Raw genomic sequence first — 15,233 nt, forward strand, 5'->3', positions numbered from 1 at the left:
GGTATTCTGCCATCAAGTATGCTGTTTGCTGAAGGATGGTTTCTTCTATTCAAGTCCACTACTTTAAAAAGTCAGAAATAGATGCTAGATTTTACCAAATGACTTCTCAACATTTGTGGATGGGATTACTTTTTCTTATTTAATCTGTTAACAAAATGGTTGCAGTAATTGATCTCCTAATGTTCCTAATGTTAGAAACCTTGAAATTCCTAAAAAAAAAAAACCCACTGGGTAATGTGTATTATTTGTTTACTGTACAATGATTTAAATCTACTCAGGTTCAATAAATAAGTTTTTTCATTTGATGAACTTTCTTTGTTCTTTCATAATCCTCTGATTCTTTCAAAGAAAGAATTCTAATACTTGTCTACTGGTATTGACTCGTAAATTTTCAACAAGCATGTTAAGACTTTTGTTGCATTTCAGTATCAATGCAATGGATTGTATTTATAAGAACCCCTTCCCACCACCATATCCTTTGTAAGATGAAGCCTTCAGTGGCCTTTGCTTCTCTTTCTCCATTTCCCAGCTTGATGAAGTCATCTAGAATTGTAACTGGAGCTCCATCATTGCTTTCTTGTCACTGTTTACCTCGACATGATTGCTAATAATTCCTTCATATATTTGTCTTTGCAAATTTGGTATAAGAATTGACTAAACTTCATTGGTCTTATGCATTTCATCATTCTCCACTGTCTCTTCTATGGCATATCCATCACATCCTTTTATTTATTTATTTTTAACTGTTTGTTGGGAGAATGTTCTAAATAAATTTTTTTTCAGGAAGGGATTGTAGGGGTATGTGCTTTCTGTGTTTACACATGACAGCAAGTGTCTTTTTAACCCTCGTATCTGTGCAATGATGAGGGGTATGTAGAACTCAGGACTCACAGCCCATTTCCCTCAGAACTTAGTAAACCTTGTTCCACTGATGTCTACATTTAGGGCTGCAGAACAGCTGGCCAATGGCAGTCAGATTCTCATTCCTTCTTAGGAAATATGCTTTTCTTCTGTGTAAAAGTCTATAGAACTATTTTGGTGTATATAGGCATCAAAAGTTATCCTTGAATAGTTATCCTAGGTAGGTGTGTCTTTTGCTACAATTCTTATCTGGTGATTGATGAACATTTTATGAGCAAAATATCTAAAACTTCTATTCAGTGAAATGTGTTTTTTTCTCTTTAGTTATTATTTGTCTTTTGTCTGCTCTGTTTTCTCTTCATGTTTTCATGATGGATCCCCCTGGTCTATCTCCCATGCCTCTCATCTTTTCTCAAATAACTTAAATCTCTTTGTTTTTCTCTCTGAAGTCTAGGAGAGGAATTTAAGTTATTTTTAATTTTAAAGTTCATTTTAAAAAATTGTGCCATCTACTTTTAAATACTTTCTACTGAATTTTATTTGATCCAGTAAGTGGAATCTTTCCCCTAAGAAAAAGTTCTTATTTCCCAGTTATCTTTTCTCCTAGCTTCTTTTTTTATAGACTTCTCTTGTTTTATTGATTCACTACCCTCTTGAATTCTGCTGAGAAAACCACTGAGAATTTTCTTTAATGCGTTCACCATCTTCCTGCAATAACTCTTTTTCAGCAAAGGCTGATTGTTTCGATTGTTAGTTTCCTCTCTATTGGATTAAAAATTGATATCAACTGTCAGAGGTTTTCTATTCTGCTCATTCTTTAACTAGATGTCTAGATTAATTACTCTAGGGAGCTGCCTTGGAATTCCTCACCAGTCATGTAGGTGATTCTTAGATGTCTCCTCCTCCCTCTGAGCATCACCTCCTCTCCCTCTGACTACCATGTGGCTTTGGGGTTTCTTAGGTAGAAAAGCAAGCGATGGTCACCCCTTGGCTGCATACTCGGTCAAGCCAGGTCAGGTGGTTAATAGAATTCATTTGATTCTCCTCGGTACCTCTCAGTTTTGACATTACTCTGATGACCCTTGCAGGCCAAGGATATCTAGGGAAAGAACCCAGGGATGACTAACATTTTCAAAAAAGGGAAAAGAAAAAAGGCCTGAACCTTTGTTTGACCTTTGCATCAGTTTTGCCACACCTTACTCTCCTCTCTGCTCCAAAGATATAAATGATTTTCTGGTGGGGGACTTGGTTAAGGACAAGAGAAAGAGGTTAATTTTGAAGACACAGGGAGAGAATGATTCAAGAAACAGTTTTAATAATTTAAATGACAATAAGGAGAAAGAGGCAATGAGGATAAGGATAAAAATATTACTGTTATTTAATAATGGAGTAGGAAGAGTTGACATAGGTGACATAAAAATAAGAACCCTTTCAAATATGTTCAAAGGGCGAGCCAAGGAGTAGTTGAATTATGGCCCTACAGACTTGAGCTTTTCATGAGTTAAGCAATAAATCTTGAAGGGTTACTTTTCCTTGTTATCAGTTTGTTTAGTATGCATCACAGATATAGAGAACCGTAAGGCTTGATCAACAGAAATATACTTTTGTAGAATCGCCTATAGAATGAGGGGAAAATTCGTATTAAATGCTTTCTGTTCACACAAAGCTCTTGGGTGTAATGAGATTCCGTGTAATTAGATTTACCTACGTAAACTTGCATGAAGTTAGCCCTTCATCTTATCCTCTGAGACCCTCAGGTAAGAGAAACCAGGGAACAGGAACCATCAGGACCCCTCCAGCATCACTGGGTGAAGCGTTTCCAAGTTACCAGGTTCCTCACAGCGGCCTTCGCCTCCTTATTCCTCAGGCTGTAGATGATGGGGTTGAGCAAGGGGGTCACCACTCCATAGAAGAGGGAGGTGAGCTTGTCTGCAAGGTCCTGTTTGTCTGCCTCCCAGGGGGTCCTTGGATTTAGGCTTCCCATACGTGAAGAGGATGGCCCTATAGAAGATGACTACAGCTGTTTGGTGGGCAGAGCAGATGCAGAAGGTCTTTTTCCTCCTCTCAGCTGAGGGGATCTTCAAAATGGTAGCGATGATGAACACGTAGGAGGAAAAGATGAACAGAACTGGGATGCCCAGGAAGATCACATTGGCCAACACCATACTGATTATATTGATGGAGATGTCAGCACAGGCCAACTTCAGGACAGCCAGGATCTCACAGGTGAAGTTGTTGATGACATTGTCCCCACAGAAGGGTAGTTGCATTGCTAGGGATGTCTGCATCATGACAGTGGTACTTCCAGCTGCCCAGGAGCTGGCAGCCATGGGTGCATAGGCAGCCTTGCTCATGACCTCAGGGTACCTCAGGGGGTTGCAGATGGCCATATGGCGATCAAACGCCATCATGCCCAGAAGCACACACTCCGTGGCCCCCATGGCAAAGGAGAGGAACATCTGCACAGCACATGCTGAGAAGGGGATGGTTTTCCTGTGGGTCAGGAAGTTGTCAAGGATGAGGGAGACTGAGGAGGCTGTGTAGCAGATGTCCAGGAAGGAGAGGTTCCTCAGGAAGAAGTACATGGGCTTGTGTAGGCAGGAGTCCAGGATGGTCACCAGGATGAGGACCCCGTTGCCCAGCAGGGTCACCAGGTACATGAGCAGGATGAGCACAAAGAACGTTTTCTCCAGCCTTGGGTGGGCTGAGAGGCCCAGGAGAATGAACTCTGTCACAGAGGCTGTCTGGTTGGCACTTTCCATGGTCTGTCTCGTCTTTCAACTAAATAAAATACTCAGTGATCCAAACTCAACATCCTTTGTCTCATGTAGGTCCAGGGCATCTGGTCTGGAGTTCCAGTCTGGCTGAGTGATTGAAAAACCATTGTGAAAGTCCACAGTCTCTATTTGTTTCCAAGAAAAAGGAGAAATAAAATTAGAAATTACTTTGGGGTCATAGAATATCAAATTTACAATGTTTAAAGTGAAGATTCTGATTATTTAATGCATTCAATCAGAGACAAGATACATAACATATTCATTTTAGTGGTTCTGTGTCCTGTATGGCAGTTCATCTCATTAAACTTGGCCAGAAAAGTGACTTTAAGTTTGCTCTGTGTTCTCCCACTTTGTGCTAGGTACTAGGGAAATCATTAGTTGTGAATACTCACTCTGTTTCTCCAGATCATTTTCACGGAAAACATACTCCTGTTGTTCCCAAGATCTCTTTTCTCATGAGCAATGCTAGCTCCAGGGCTTTCCATTCATCTGTCTGTCCAGCCACCTGTCTTGTCCATTTGTGCATCCCTCCATCCCTCCATCCCTCCATCCCTCCATCAATCTGTTTGTCTGTGTCTGAATATCCATCCATCCATCCACCAAAACACTTGTTGATCACTCAGTATGTGGGTGTGAGAATTCCCATGAGGAACAGGGGTGACCCATGGCCCAGGCTTAAATGGGCACACAACCTGTCAGGGAGGGGAAGCAGAAGGATTCCGGAGAGGCCAGAACATCCAAAAGGACATGCATGTTGATAGAACAGGGGTCGTGAAATGCTTCTTAAGTGATGTAGAATCTAGCTGGGCTTTTAAGGACAAAAGGACACTGGACATGGACAGATACCTTGGGGAGGTCTCCAAGGTACTTTTGTGATCTGGAAATGCTGATATGTTCCTAATAGTTTGAATCTGATGTTTTATGAAGATAGAGGACTGTCTCCAAAAATCCACAGTGGGTCACAGCTTCTGGAAATCTAGTTCTCTTAGATAACTAAAAGCAGTGCTTTTTGCTTTTTTTTCAGTCTTGAATATATTTGACATAAAACATGTAAATTTAAGGTGTACAATGTGTTACTTTGATACATTTACATATTGCAATATGATTGCTGTTGTGATATTTATTACATAATTATGGTACAATATTGCTGTCTATATTCACTGAACTGTGCATTAGATCACTGGGTTATTTACTACTTGTCACAAGTTTGTACTCTTAAACAACATCTATTTTATGTTATGTTATTTTATTTTTTTGTTATCATTCTCTCTTGGTGAATGTCCACACAGGAATCAGTGGACGTTAATAGTCCTTGAACATTTTGGCTAAGCTTCTAGGTATGTTACACAGAATTGTATCATGATTATGCTTCCCCAAATAATCTAGTCCAACTCTGTCTCCCATTGTAGATCTTTTTCTGCACCACAGTGATGCATGGCTTTTCAGTTTCAGCTTGATTTCCTCTAATGATGAAGAGCCCACTACATTCCCAAACGACCTACTCCATATTTGCAGAGCTCTAGAGTATTAGAAAATTCTTTTTCACGAGAGAGAGGCATGGACATATATACACTACCAAATGTAAGGTAGATAGCTAGTGGGAAGCAGCCGCATAGCACAGGGATATCAGCTCGGTGCTTTGTGACCGCCTGGAGGGGTGGGATAGGAGGGTGGGAGGGAGGGAGATGCAAGAGGGAAGAGATATGGGAACATATGTATAACTGATTCACTTTGTTATAAAGCAGAAACTAACACACCATTGTAAAGCAATTATACCCTAATTAAAAAAAAAAAAAAGCACAATAGGGCTTCCCTGGTGGCGCAGTGGTTGAGAGTCCGCCTGCCGATGCAGGGGACACGGGTTCATGCCCCGGTCCGCAGAGCAGCTGGGCCCGTGAGCCATGGCCGCTGAGCCTGCGGGTCAGGAGCCTGTGCTCCGCAACGGGAGAGGCCACAACGGTGAGAGGCCCGGGTATCGCAAAAAAAAAAAAAAAAAACCACAAGAGTTCTCATATCACATTCTTGCCAGCGTTTGGTGTTGTCAGTCTAAAATTTTACCCACTCTGGTGATGTGTAGTTGTATCTCATTGTGGTTTTCATCTGCATCATTTTCCTGATAACAAGTAACCTTGAGCACTTTTTCATGTGATCATTGATCATTCCTGTATCTTTCTTTGTGAATTATCTGTTGAAACATTTTGTCCATTATTATAGTTTTCTGTTGTTTTTTAAAAAAATATTGAGTTGTAGGAAGTTCTTATATATTTTAGATATAAGTCCTTTGTCAGATATGTGTACTGTGAATATTCTACCAGTTTGTGCCTTGCATGTTCATTTTCTTAATAGTGTCTTCTGCTGAGCAGATGTTTTAAATTTTGATGAACTCTATCATTAAAACATTTTTTTGGTTATTACTTTCCATATCCTCTCTAAGAAAATTTTGCCTACCCCCCAATCACAAACATGTTTTTCTATGTTTTATAATAAAAGCTTTATAGTTTCTTTCAGCTTTTATGTTTAGGTCTATGGTCCATAGCGAATTAATTTTTGACTTTTTTTTGTCTAGTTCTATCAGTTGCTGAGAAAAGGATATGAAAATCTCCAATTCTGACCGTGGCTCTATTTCTCCCTTTAAATATGTCTGTTTTTCATTCATATTATTTTGAGGCTTGGTTACTAGGTGAATATACATTCATGATTTTATGTCTTCCTGATTATTTGACACCTTATCCTTATGAAATGTCCCTCTTTATTCTGATAATATGCTTTGTCTTCAAATCTACTTTATCTGATACTAATATAACTCTCCAGCTGTTTGCTTGATATATTTTTCCATCCTTTTACCTTCAACCTGTATGTGTCTTTATTTTTTAAATGCTTCTTTTAGACAGAATACAGTTGAGACTTGCTTTTTTACCCAGTCTGACAGTCTCTGTATTTTAATTAGTAAGTTTGATCCATTTCTATTTAATGTAATCACTGAATAGTTGGGTTTAGTTTACTATTTGTTGTTGTTTTCTATTTATCACATCTACTTTCTGTTCATCTGTTCCTATTTTCCTCCAGTCTCTTAGGTTAATTGAATAATTCTTAGAATTAATTCCATTTTAATTTATGTATTGGCTTTTTAGCTGTAGTTCTTTGCCTTATTTTTCTAGTGGTTGCTCTAGGGATTACTATGTACATCTGAATATTTTAGCTGTCTCAAAATTCTTGCTCAAACAAGGATACAGATATCAATTAGGCAAATGAATGAATCAACCCCAGTGCCAGACTAATTCTACCAGAATATCCTAGGTACTTGCTACTCAAAGTGTGATCTAACACCAGCAACATCACTTGAGATCTTGTTAGAACTGCAGAATCTCCAGTCCCATTCCAGATTTACTGAACTGTAATCTGCATTTTCACAAAATTCTCAGGCGATTTATATGCATGTTAAAGTTTGAGAAGTAGTCTTCAATAATTAATTGACATTCTAGAACTATACAGAGCAAATTTTAGACACATTAGAATCCTAACTTTGCAGTGTCCGTCACGTCTTGGAATTCACCACACCATGCTCTTCTTGGGTCAACTTCGGTAGTTTTGTTTGCTCCACAGTTGTGAGCACTACTTCTAAACCAACCACAATCCCACAGCTGCCTTTTGTTGTACTATTAGTTTGTACAAATTCTTGGCTTCCTGCATTATTCTGAAACCTGATACTCACACCTAGCCCTCTTCAAAGTGGAAAATGCACAATGCCTTTTCTCCATGCAATGCCACATTCTTGTGTGTGTGTGTGTGTGTGTGAGTGAAATGCTGTCTTCTTTCTACCTCCACAGCTGTGTTCTTCTTGAAATGGAATAACTTCTTGGCTGAAATGGTGGCTCTCTTGAAAATCAGACAACCTGCTTCTGAAGCTCTGTGATATGGTCCTATTGTTAAAAACATAGTGGTCATTGTTTGGGTTTCCTAGGTAATAGACTCTAAGGGATTCAGCATATGAATTTTGGTGGGACACAAAAATTCAGCCCATAATAGCCCTCCTGGTGTAAAAGCAGCCCTATCTCCTCCTCATGAGCAGGATCAGTTATATGCCACTCGGATAGTGACTCCTTTCCTTGCCTGCTGGTCTCTTGACATAAAAGTCCAACATGACTGGGGATAGCCATAGTTTAAAGTTAGCAGATATAACAGAATAGAAAGTCCAGTGCTTACTTCAGCAGCACATATACAAAAATTGGAACTATACAGAGATTAGCATGGCCCCGTGCAAGGATGACACACAAATTCTTGAAGCATTCCATGTTTTTTTTTTTTTTTGGATGGTATCCCATTTTTGTTAAAAAAACCACCACACTGGTGGGAAAATGCATAATATATAAATGGGAAAAAGTCTTAAATGGTAAATGCCAAATTGGGTAAGAGTACTGGAAGTTTCTACATCTTTGTAGTGTTTGATTTGTTTGTTTGTTCATTTTACAATGAATACATATTACTTTTTTCACTTAAAGAAGCATTTATTCCATCCTTCCCTCAGACAGAGAGGGATCTTTCTTACTTGTTTTCTTTTTATTTTAAGTAATATATGTATATATAATTTATTTATTTTTGGCTACGTTGGGTCTTTGTTGCTGCATGCAGGCTTTCTCTGGTTGCAGCAAGCAGGGACTACTCTTCATTGCGGTGCGTGGGCTTCTCATTGGGGTAGCTTCTCTTGTTGCGGAGCATGGGCTCTAGGCGCGTGGGCCTCAGTACTTGTGGCACAAGGGCTCAGTAGTTGTGGCTCACGGGCTCTAGAGGGCAGGCTCAGTAGTTGTGGTGCACGGGCTTAGTTGCTCTGTTGCCTGTGGGATCTTCCCGAGCCAGGGCTCAAACCCGAGTCCCCTGCATTGGCAGGCGGATTCTTAACCACTGCGCCACCACAGAAGGCCTTACTTGTTTTGTTTTTTTTAAAGTAGATTTAGAGCAGTGTTGTCAGTTTCTTTGACTATCTATTCCAATGTCTCATAACTATTTCCCTTATGCTGCTGTTTTAAGCCAAGTTTCTCAGTAGAAAGCTCACCATCATGTACATGAAAGTGCATGCTTAATAATAATAGCTGTTATTTATTCGAGCAATCATTATGTCCCAGATCATCTTCTAAGCACTTAATATGTATTAACCCATGTAATTTTTAATAACCCTATTAGTAGCTGCAGTTTACAAATGGAGAAATAAAGCATAGCGTTTAAGAAACTTTCCTAACTTGCAGACTGTATGCACATACACTTCATATAAAGAATCCTCCCTGCACTTGAGAAATACTCTTTTTTAAAAAAAAATAAATTTATTTTTTGGCTGTGTTGGGTCTTTGTTGCTGTGCGTGGGCTTTCTCTAGTTGTGGCAAGTGGGGGCTACTCTTCATTGCAGTGTGTGGGCTTCTTATTGTCGTGGCTTCTCTTGTTGCAGAGCACAGGCTCTAGGCATGCGGGCTTCAGTAGCTGTGGCACGTGGGCTCAGTAGTTGTGGCTTGTGGGCTCTAGAGCCTTAGCTGCAAAATAGTGCCATTTTCTCATAGTCGATTTCTTTCTGTCTCTGGTTTTGTGTTTGTTTTGTTCATCATGCTTTCTAGATCCTCACACGACACTCACTACTTGAAGGCACCCTGTAAATGTCAGTTAGGAAGCCTGAAACTTTTGTTGCTTCATCAGTAGGCAGGATAAGCTTCCTGCTGCCCAGTGCTGGGGAGCTGCTGATACGACTTTAAATCTTGAAGTCTGGGAAAGTGCACATTCCATGTTTTTAAGATGAAAAAAAAAAAGGAAGTCCAGAATTTAGTCCTTATATTTATGATCTGTTGACTTTTAAGAAAGTTACCAAAGGGGGCTTCCCTGGTGGCGCAGTGGTTGAGAGTCCGCCTGCTGATGCAGGGGACACGGGTTCGTGCCCCGGTCTGGGAGGATCCCACATGCCGCGGAGTGGCTGGGCCCATGAGCCATGGCCGCTGAGCCTGCGCGTCTGGAGCCTGTGCTCCTCAACGGGAGAGGCCACAACAGTGAGAGGCCTGCGTACCGCAAAAAAAAAAAAAAAAAAAAAAAAATTACCAAAGCAATCCAATGGGGGAAAGGATAGTCTTTTCAACACATGGTGCTGAAACAGTTGGATATTCATATGTAGAAAATTAATGTGATCCTTGCCTCACACCATACAAAAAATTAACTCAGAATGTATCACAGACCTAAATGTAAAACCTAAAATCATACATCTTCTAGAATAAAACATAGGAGAAAATATTTGTGACCTTGGATTAAGTAAAGATTTCTTAAATAAGACACCAAATTTTTAAATATACTACAAAATTTAAAACTTTTGCTTTTTAAGTGACAACATAAAAAATGAAGACAAATAAAAAGGACTGAAAGTACTTGCAAATTATATATATGATAAAGGTCTTATATCTAGGCTACATAAAAGAACTCTTACATATGACATAATAAAAAGACAACCCAATTAAAATACCTTCACCAAAAGGTATGTCAGTGGCTAAAAAGCACATTAAAAGATGCTCAATATCAGTAGCCATCAGGGAAATGCAAATTAAAACTACAATGATATACTATTGCACAACCACTAGAAGAACTGTATTGGAAAGACTAATAACACCAAGTGTTGGTGATGTTGTGGAGAAATTGGAACTGTCATACATTGCTTCGTGGGTATTTAAAATGTTACAATCACTTTGGAAAAACAGTTTAGCAGTTTCTTAGAGTTAAACACATCTGTATCATATGACCCACCAATTCCATACAAAGTTGTGTATATAAATGTTAAATAGCAGCATTATTCGTAATAGCCAAAAACTGGGAACAATCCAAATGTTGATCAATGAGTGAATAGATAAGCACAATGTGGTACAACCATACAAGGGAATACTATTCTATAATAAAAAGAAGCAAACTACTGATACATTTTACAACTAATGAACCTCAAAAGCATGCCAAGAGGACCTTCAAGATGGTGGAGGAGTAATACGTGGAGATCACCTTCCTCCCCACAAATACATCAAAAATACATCTACATGTGGAACAACTCCTACAGAACACCTACTCAACACTGGCAGAAGACCTAGACTTCCTAAAAGCTGTGTGGCTGTCAAGGTCTTGGTGCTCTAGCTGGGTGTCAGGCCTGAGCCTCTGAGGTGGGAGAGCCAAGTTCAGGACATTGGACCACCAGAGACCTCCTAGCCCCACGTAATAGAGCTCTCAGTCAGCAAAAGCACTCCCAGAGATCTCCATCTCAATGCTAAGACCCAGCTCCACTCAACAACCAGCAAGCTCCAGTGCTGGACACCCCATGCCAAACAACTAGCAAGACAGGAACACAACCCCACCCATTAGCAGAGAGGCTGCCTAAAAATCATAATAAGTTCACACACACCCCAAAACACACCACTGAGCATGGTCCTGCCCACCATAAGGACAAGATCCAGCCTCATCCACCAGAACACAGGCACCAGTCCCCTCCACCAGAAGGCCTACACAACCCACAGAACCAACCTTACCCACTGGGGGGAGACACCAAAAACAATGGGAACCACGAACCTGCAGCCTGTGAAAAGGAGACCCCAAACACAGTAAGTTAAGCAAAATGAGAAGACAGAGAAATACACAGTAGATGAAGGAGCAAGGTAAAAAACCACCAGGCCAAACAAGTGAAGAGGAAATAGGCAGTCTACCTGAAAAAGAATTCAGAGTAATGATAGTAAAGATCCAAAATCTTGGAAATAGAATGGAGAAAATACAAGAAACGTTTAACAAGGACCTAGAAGAACTAAAGAGCAAACAATAATGAACAACACAATAAATGAAATTTAAAATTCTCTAGAAGGAATCAATAGCAGAATAACTGAGGCAGAAGAACAGATAAGTGACCTAGAAGATAAAATAGTGGAAATAACTACCACAGAGCAGAATAAAGAAAAAAGAATGAAAAGAGTTTAGGATAGTCTCAGAGACCTCTGGGACAACATTAAACACACCAACATTCAAATTATAGGGGTGCCAGAAGAAGAGAAAAAGAAAGGGTCTGAGAAAATATTTGAAGAGATTATAGTTGAAAACTTCCCTAATATGGGAGAGGAAATAGTCAATCAAGTCCAGGAAGCACAAAGAGTCCTATACAGGATAAATCAAAGGAGAAACATGCCAAGACACATATTAATCAAAATATCAAAAATTAAATACAAAGAAAAAATATTAAAAACAGCAAGGGAGAGCTTCCCTGGTGGCGCAGTGGTTGAGAGTCCGCCTGCCAATGCAGGGGATACGGGTTCGTGCCCCGGTGCGGGAAGATCCCACATGCCGTGGAGCGGCTGGGCCCATGAGCCATGGCCACTGGGCCTGCGCGCCCGGGGCCTGTGCTCCGCAACGGGAGAGGCCACAACAGTGAGAGGCCCACGTACCGCAAAATTAAAAAACAAACAAACAAAAAAAAACAGCAAGGGAAAGGCAACAAATAACATACAAGGGAATCCCCATAAGGTTAACAACTGATCTCTCAGCAGAAACTCTGCAAGCCAGAAGGGAGTGGCAGGACATATTTAAAGTGATGAAAAGGGAAAACCTACAACCAAGATTACTCTACGCAGCAAGGATCTCATTCAGATTCGACAGAAGAATTAAAAACTTTACAGACTAACAAAAGCTAAGAGAATTCAGCACCACCAAACCAGCTTTACAACAAATGCTAAAGGAACTTCTCCAGGCAGGAAACACAAGAGAAGGAAAAGACGTACCATAACAAACCCAATACAATTAAGAAAATGGTAATAGGAACATACATATTGATAATTGCCTTAAATGTAAATGGATTAAATGCTCCAACCAAAAAACATAGACTGGCTATATGGATACAAAAACAAGACCCGTATATGTGCTGTCTACAAGAGACCCACCTCAGACCTAGAGACACATACAGACTGAAAGTGAGAGGGTGAAAAAAGATACCCCATTCAAATGGAAATCAAAAGAAAGCTGGAGTAGCAATTCTCATATCAGACAAAATAGACTTTAAAATAAAGACTATTACAAGAGACAAAGAAGGACACTACATAATGATCAAGGGGTCAATCCAAGAAGAAGATATAACAATTGAAAATATTTATGCACACAACATAGGAGCACCTCAATACATAAGGCAAATGATAACAGCCATAAAAGGGGAAATCGACAGTTACACAATAATACTAGGGGAATTTAACACCCCACTTTCACCAATGGACAGATCATCCAAAATGAAAATAAAAAACACAAGCTTTAAATGACACATTAAACAAGATGGACTTAATTGATATTTATAAGACATTCCATCCAAAAACAACAGAATACACTTCTCAATTGCTCATGGAACATTCTCTAGGATAGATCATATCTTGGGTCACAAATCAAGCCTTGGTAAATTTTAAAAAATTGAAATTGTATCAAGTATCTTTTCTGATCACAACTCTATGAGACTAGATAACAATCACAGGAAAAAAACTGTAAAAAATAGAAATACATGGAGGCTAAACAATACGCTACTAAATAATGAAGAGATCACTGAAGAAATCAAAGAGGAAATCAAAAAATACCTAGAAACAAATGACAATGAAAACACGATGACCCAAACCTATGGGATGCAACAAAAGCAGTTCTAAGAGGGAAGTTTATAGCAATACAATCCTACCTCAAGAAATAAGAAAAATCTCAAATAAACAACCTAACCTTACACCTAAAGCAATTAGAGAAAGAAGACCAAAAAAAACCAAAGTTAGCAGAAGGAAAGAATCATAAAGATCAGATCAGAAATTAATGAATAAGAAATGAAGGAAACAATAACAAAGATTGATAAAACTAAAAGCTGGTTCTTTAAGAAGATAAACAAAATTGATAAACCATTAGCCAGACTCATCAAGAAAAAAAGGGAGAAGACTCAAATCAACAGAATTAGAAATGAAAAAGGAGAAGTAAAAACTGACACTGCGGAAATACAAAGGATCATGAGAGATTATTACAAGCAACTATATGCCAATAAAATGCACAACCTGGAAGAAATGGACAAATTCTTAGAAAAGCACAACCTTCTGAGACTGAACCAGGAAGAAATAGAAAATATTAACAGACCAATCACAAGCAGTGAAATTGAAACTGTGATTAAAAATCTTCCAACAAACAAAAGCCAAGGACCAGATGGCTTCACAGGTGAATTCTATCAAACATTTAGAGAAGAGCTAACACCTATCCTTCTCAAACTCTTCCAAAATATAGCAGAGGGAGGAAACTCCCAAACTCATTCTACGAGGCCACCATCACCCTGATACCAAAAGCAAAGATGTCACAAAGAAAGAAAACTACAGGCCAGTATCACTGATGAACATAGATGCAAAAATCCTCAGCAGAATACTAGCAAACAGAATCCAACAGCACATTAAAAGGATCATACACCATGATCAAGTGGGGTTTATCCCAGGAATGCAAGGATTCTTCAATATACGAAAATCAATCAATGTGACACACCATATTAACAAACTGAAGGAGAAAACAGAAAGGAGAAAAGCCATATGATAATCTCAATAGATGCAGAAAAAGCCTTTGACAGAATTCAACAGCCATTTACGATAAAAACTCTCCAGAAGGTAGGCGTAGAGGGAACTTACCTCAACATAATAAAGGCCAGATATGACAAACCCACAGCCAACATTGTTCTCAATAGTGAAAAACTGAAACCATTTCCTCTAAGATTAGGAACAAGACAAGGTTGTCCACTTTCACCACTGTTATTCAACATAGTTTTGGAAGTTTTAGCCACAGCAATCATAGAAGAAAAAGAAATAAAAGGAATCCAAATCGGAAAAGAAGTAAAACTGTCACTGTTTGCAGATGACATGATACTATACATAGAGAATCCTAAAGATGCTACCTGAAAACAACTAGAGCTAATCAATGAATTTGGTAAATTAGCAGGATACAAAATTAATGCACAGAAATCTCTTGCATTCCTATACATTAATGATTAAAAATCTGAAAGAGAAATTAAGGAAACTGCCATTTACCATTGTAACAAAAATAATAAAATACCTAGGAATAAACCTACCTAAGGTGACAAAAGACCCGTATGCAGAAAGCTATAAGACACTGATGACAGAAATTAAAGATGATACAAACAGATGGAGAGATTCCATGTTCTTCGATTGGAAGAATCAACATTGTGAAATTGACTGTACTACCCAAAGCAATCTACAGATTCAGTGCAATCCCTATCAAACTACCAATGGCATTTTTCACTTAACTAGAACAAAAAATTTCACAATTTGTATGGAAACAAAAAAGACCCCAAATAGCCAAAGCAATCTTGAGAAAGAAAAACAGAGCTGGAGGAATCAGGCTCCTGGACTTCAGACTAAACTACAAAGCTACAGTAATCAAGACAGTATGGTACTGGCACAAAGACAGAAATATAGATCAACAGAATAGGATAGAAAGCCCAGAGATAAACCCACACACATATGGTCACCTTATTTTTGATAAAGGAGGCAAGAATATACAATGGAGAAAAGACAGCTTCTTCAATAAGTGGTGCTGGGAAAACTG

General features: G+C 39.0%; 1 protein-coding gene and 1 non-coding gene across 2 annotated transcripts; one reads left to right on the plus strand and one right to left on the minus strand.

Moving 5' to 3' along the window:
• Positions 1-2,662: 2,662 nt before the first annotated feature.
• LOC136124156 (olfactory receptor 13C7-like) lies at positions 2,663-3,623 on the minus strand. Its single transcript, XM_065878605.1, is given in 2 exon segments — positions 2,663-2,812; positions 2,814-3,623. Coding segments are annotated over 2 exon segments (960 nt in total).
• A 4,210-nt stretch (positions 3,624-7,833) lies between these two features.
• Positions 7,834-7,936, plus strand: LOC136125265 (U6 spliceosomal RNA). The gene has a single exon (XR_010656030.1). It is a non-coding gene; the product is annotated as a U6 spliceosomal RNA (small nuclear RNA).
• Positions 7,937-15,233: the final 7,297 nt, after the last annotated feature.

Source organism: Phocoena phocoena, chromosome 6 (assembly GCF_963924675.1).
Source record: "Phocoena phocoena chromosome 6, mPhoPho1.1, whole genome shotgun sequence".
NCBI classification, from domain to species: Eukaryota; Metazoa; Chordata; class Mammalia; order Artiodactyla; family Phocoenidae; genus Phocoena; species Phocoena phocoena.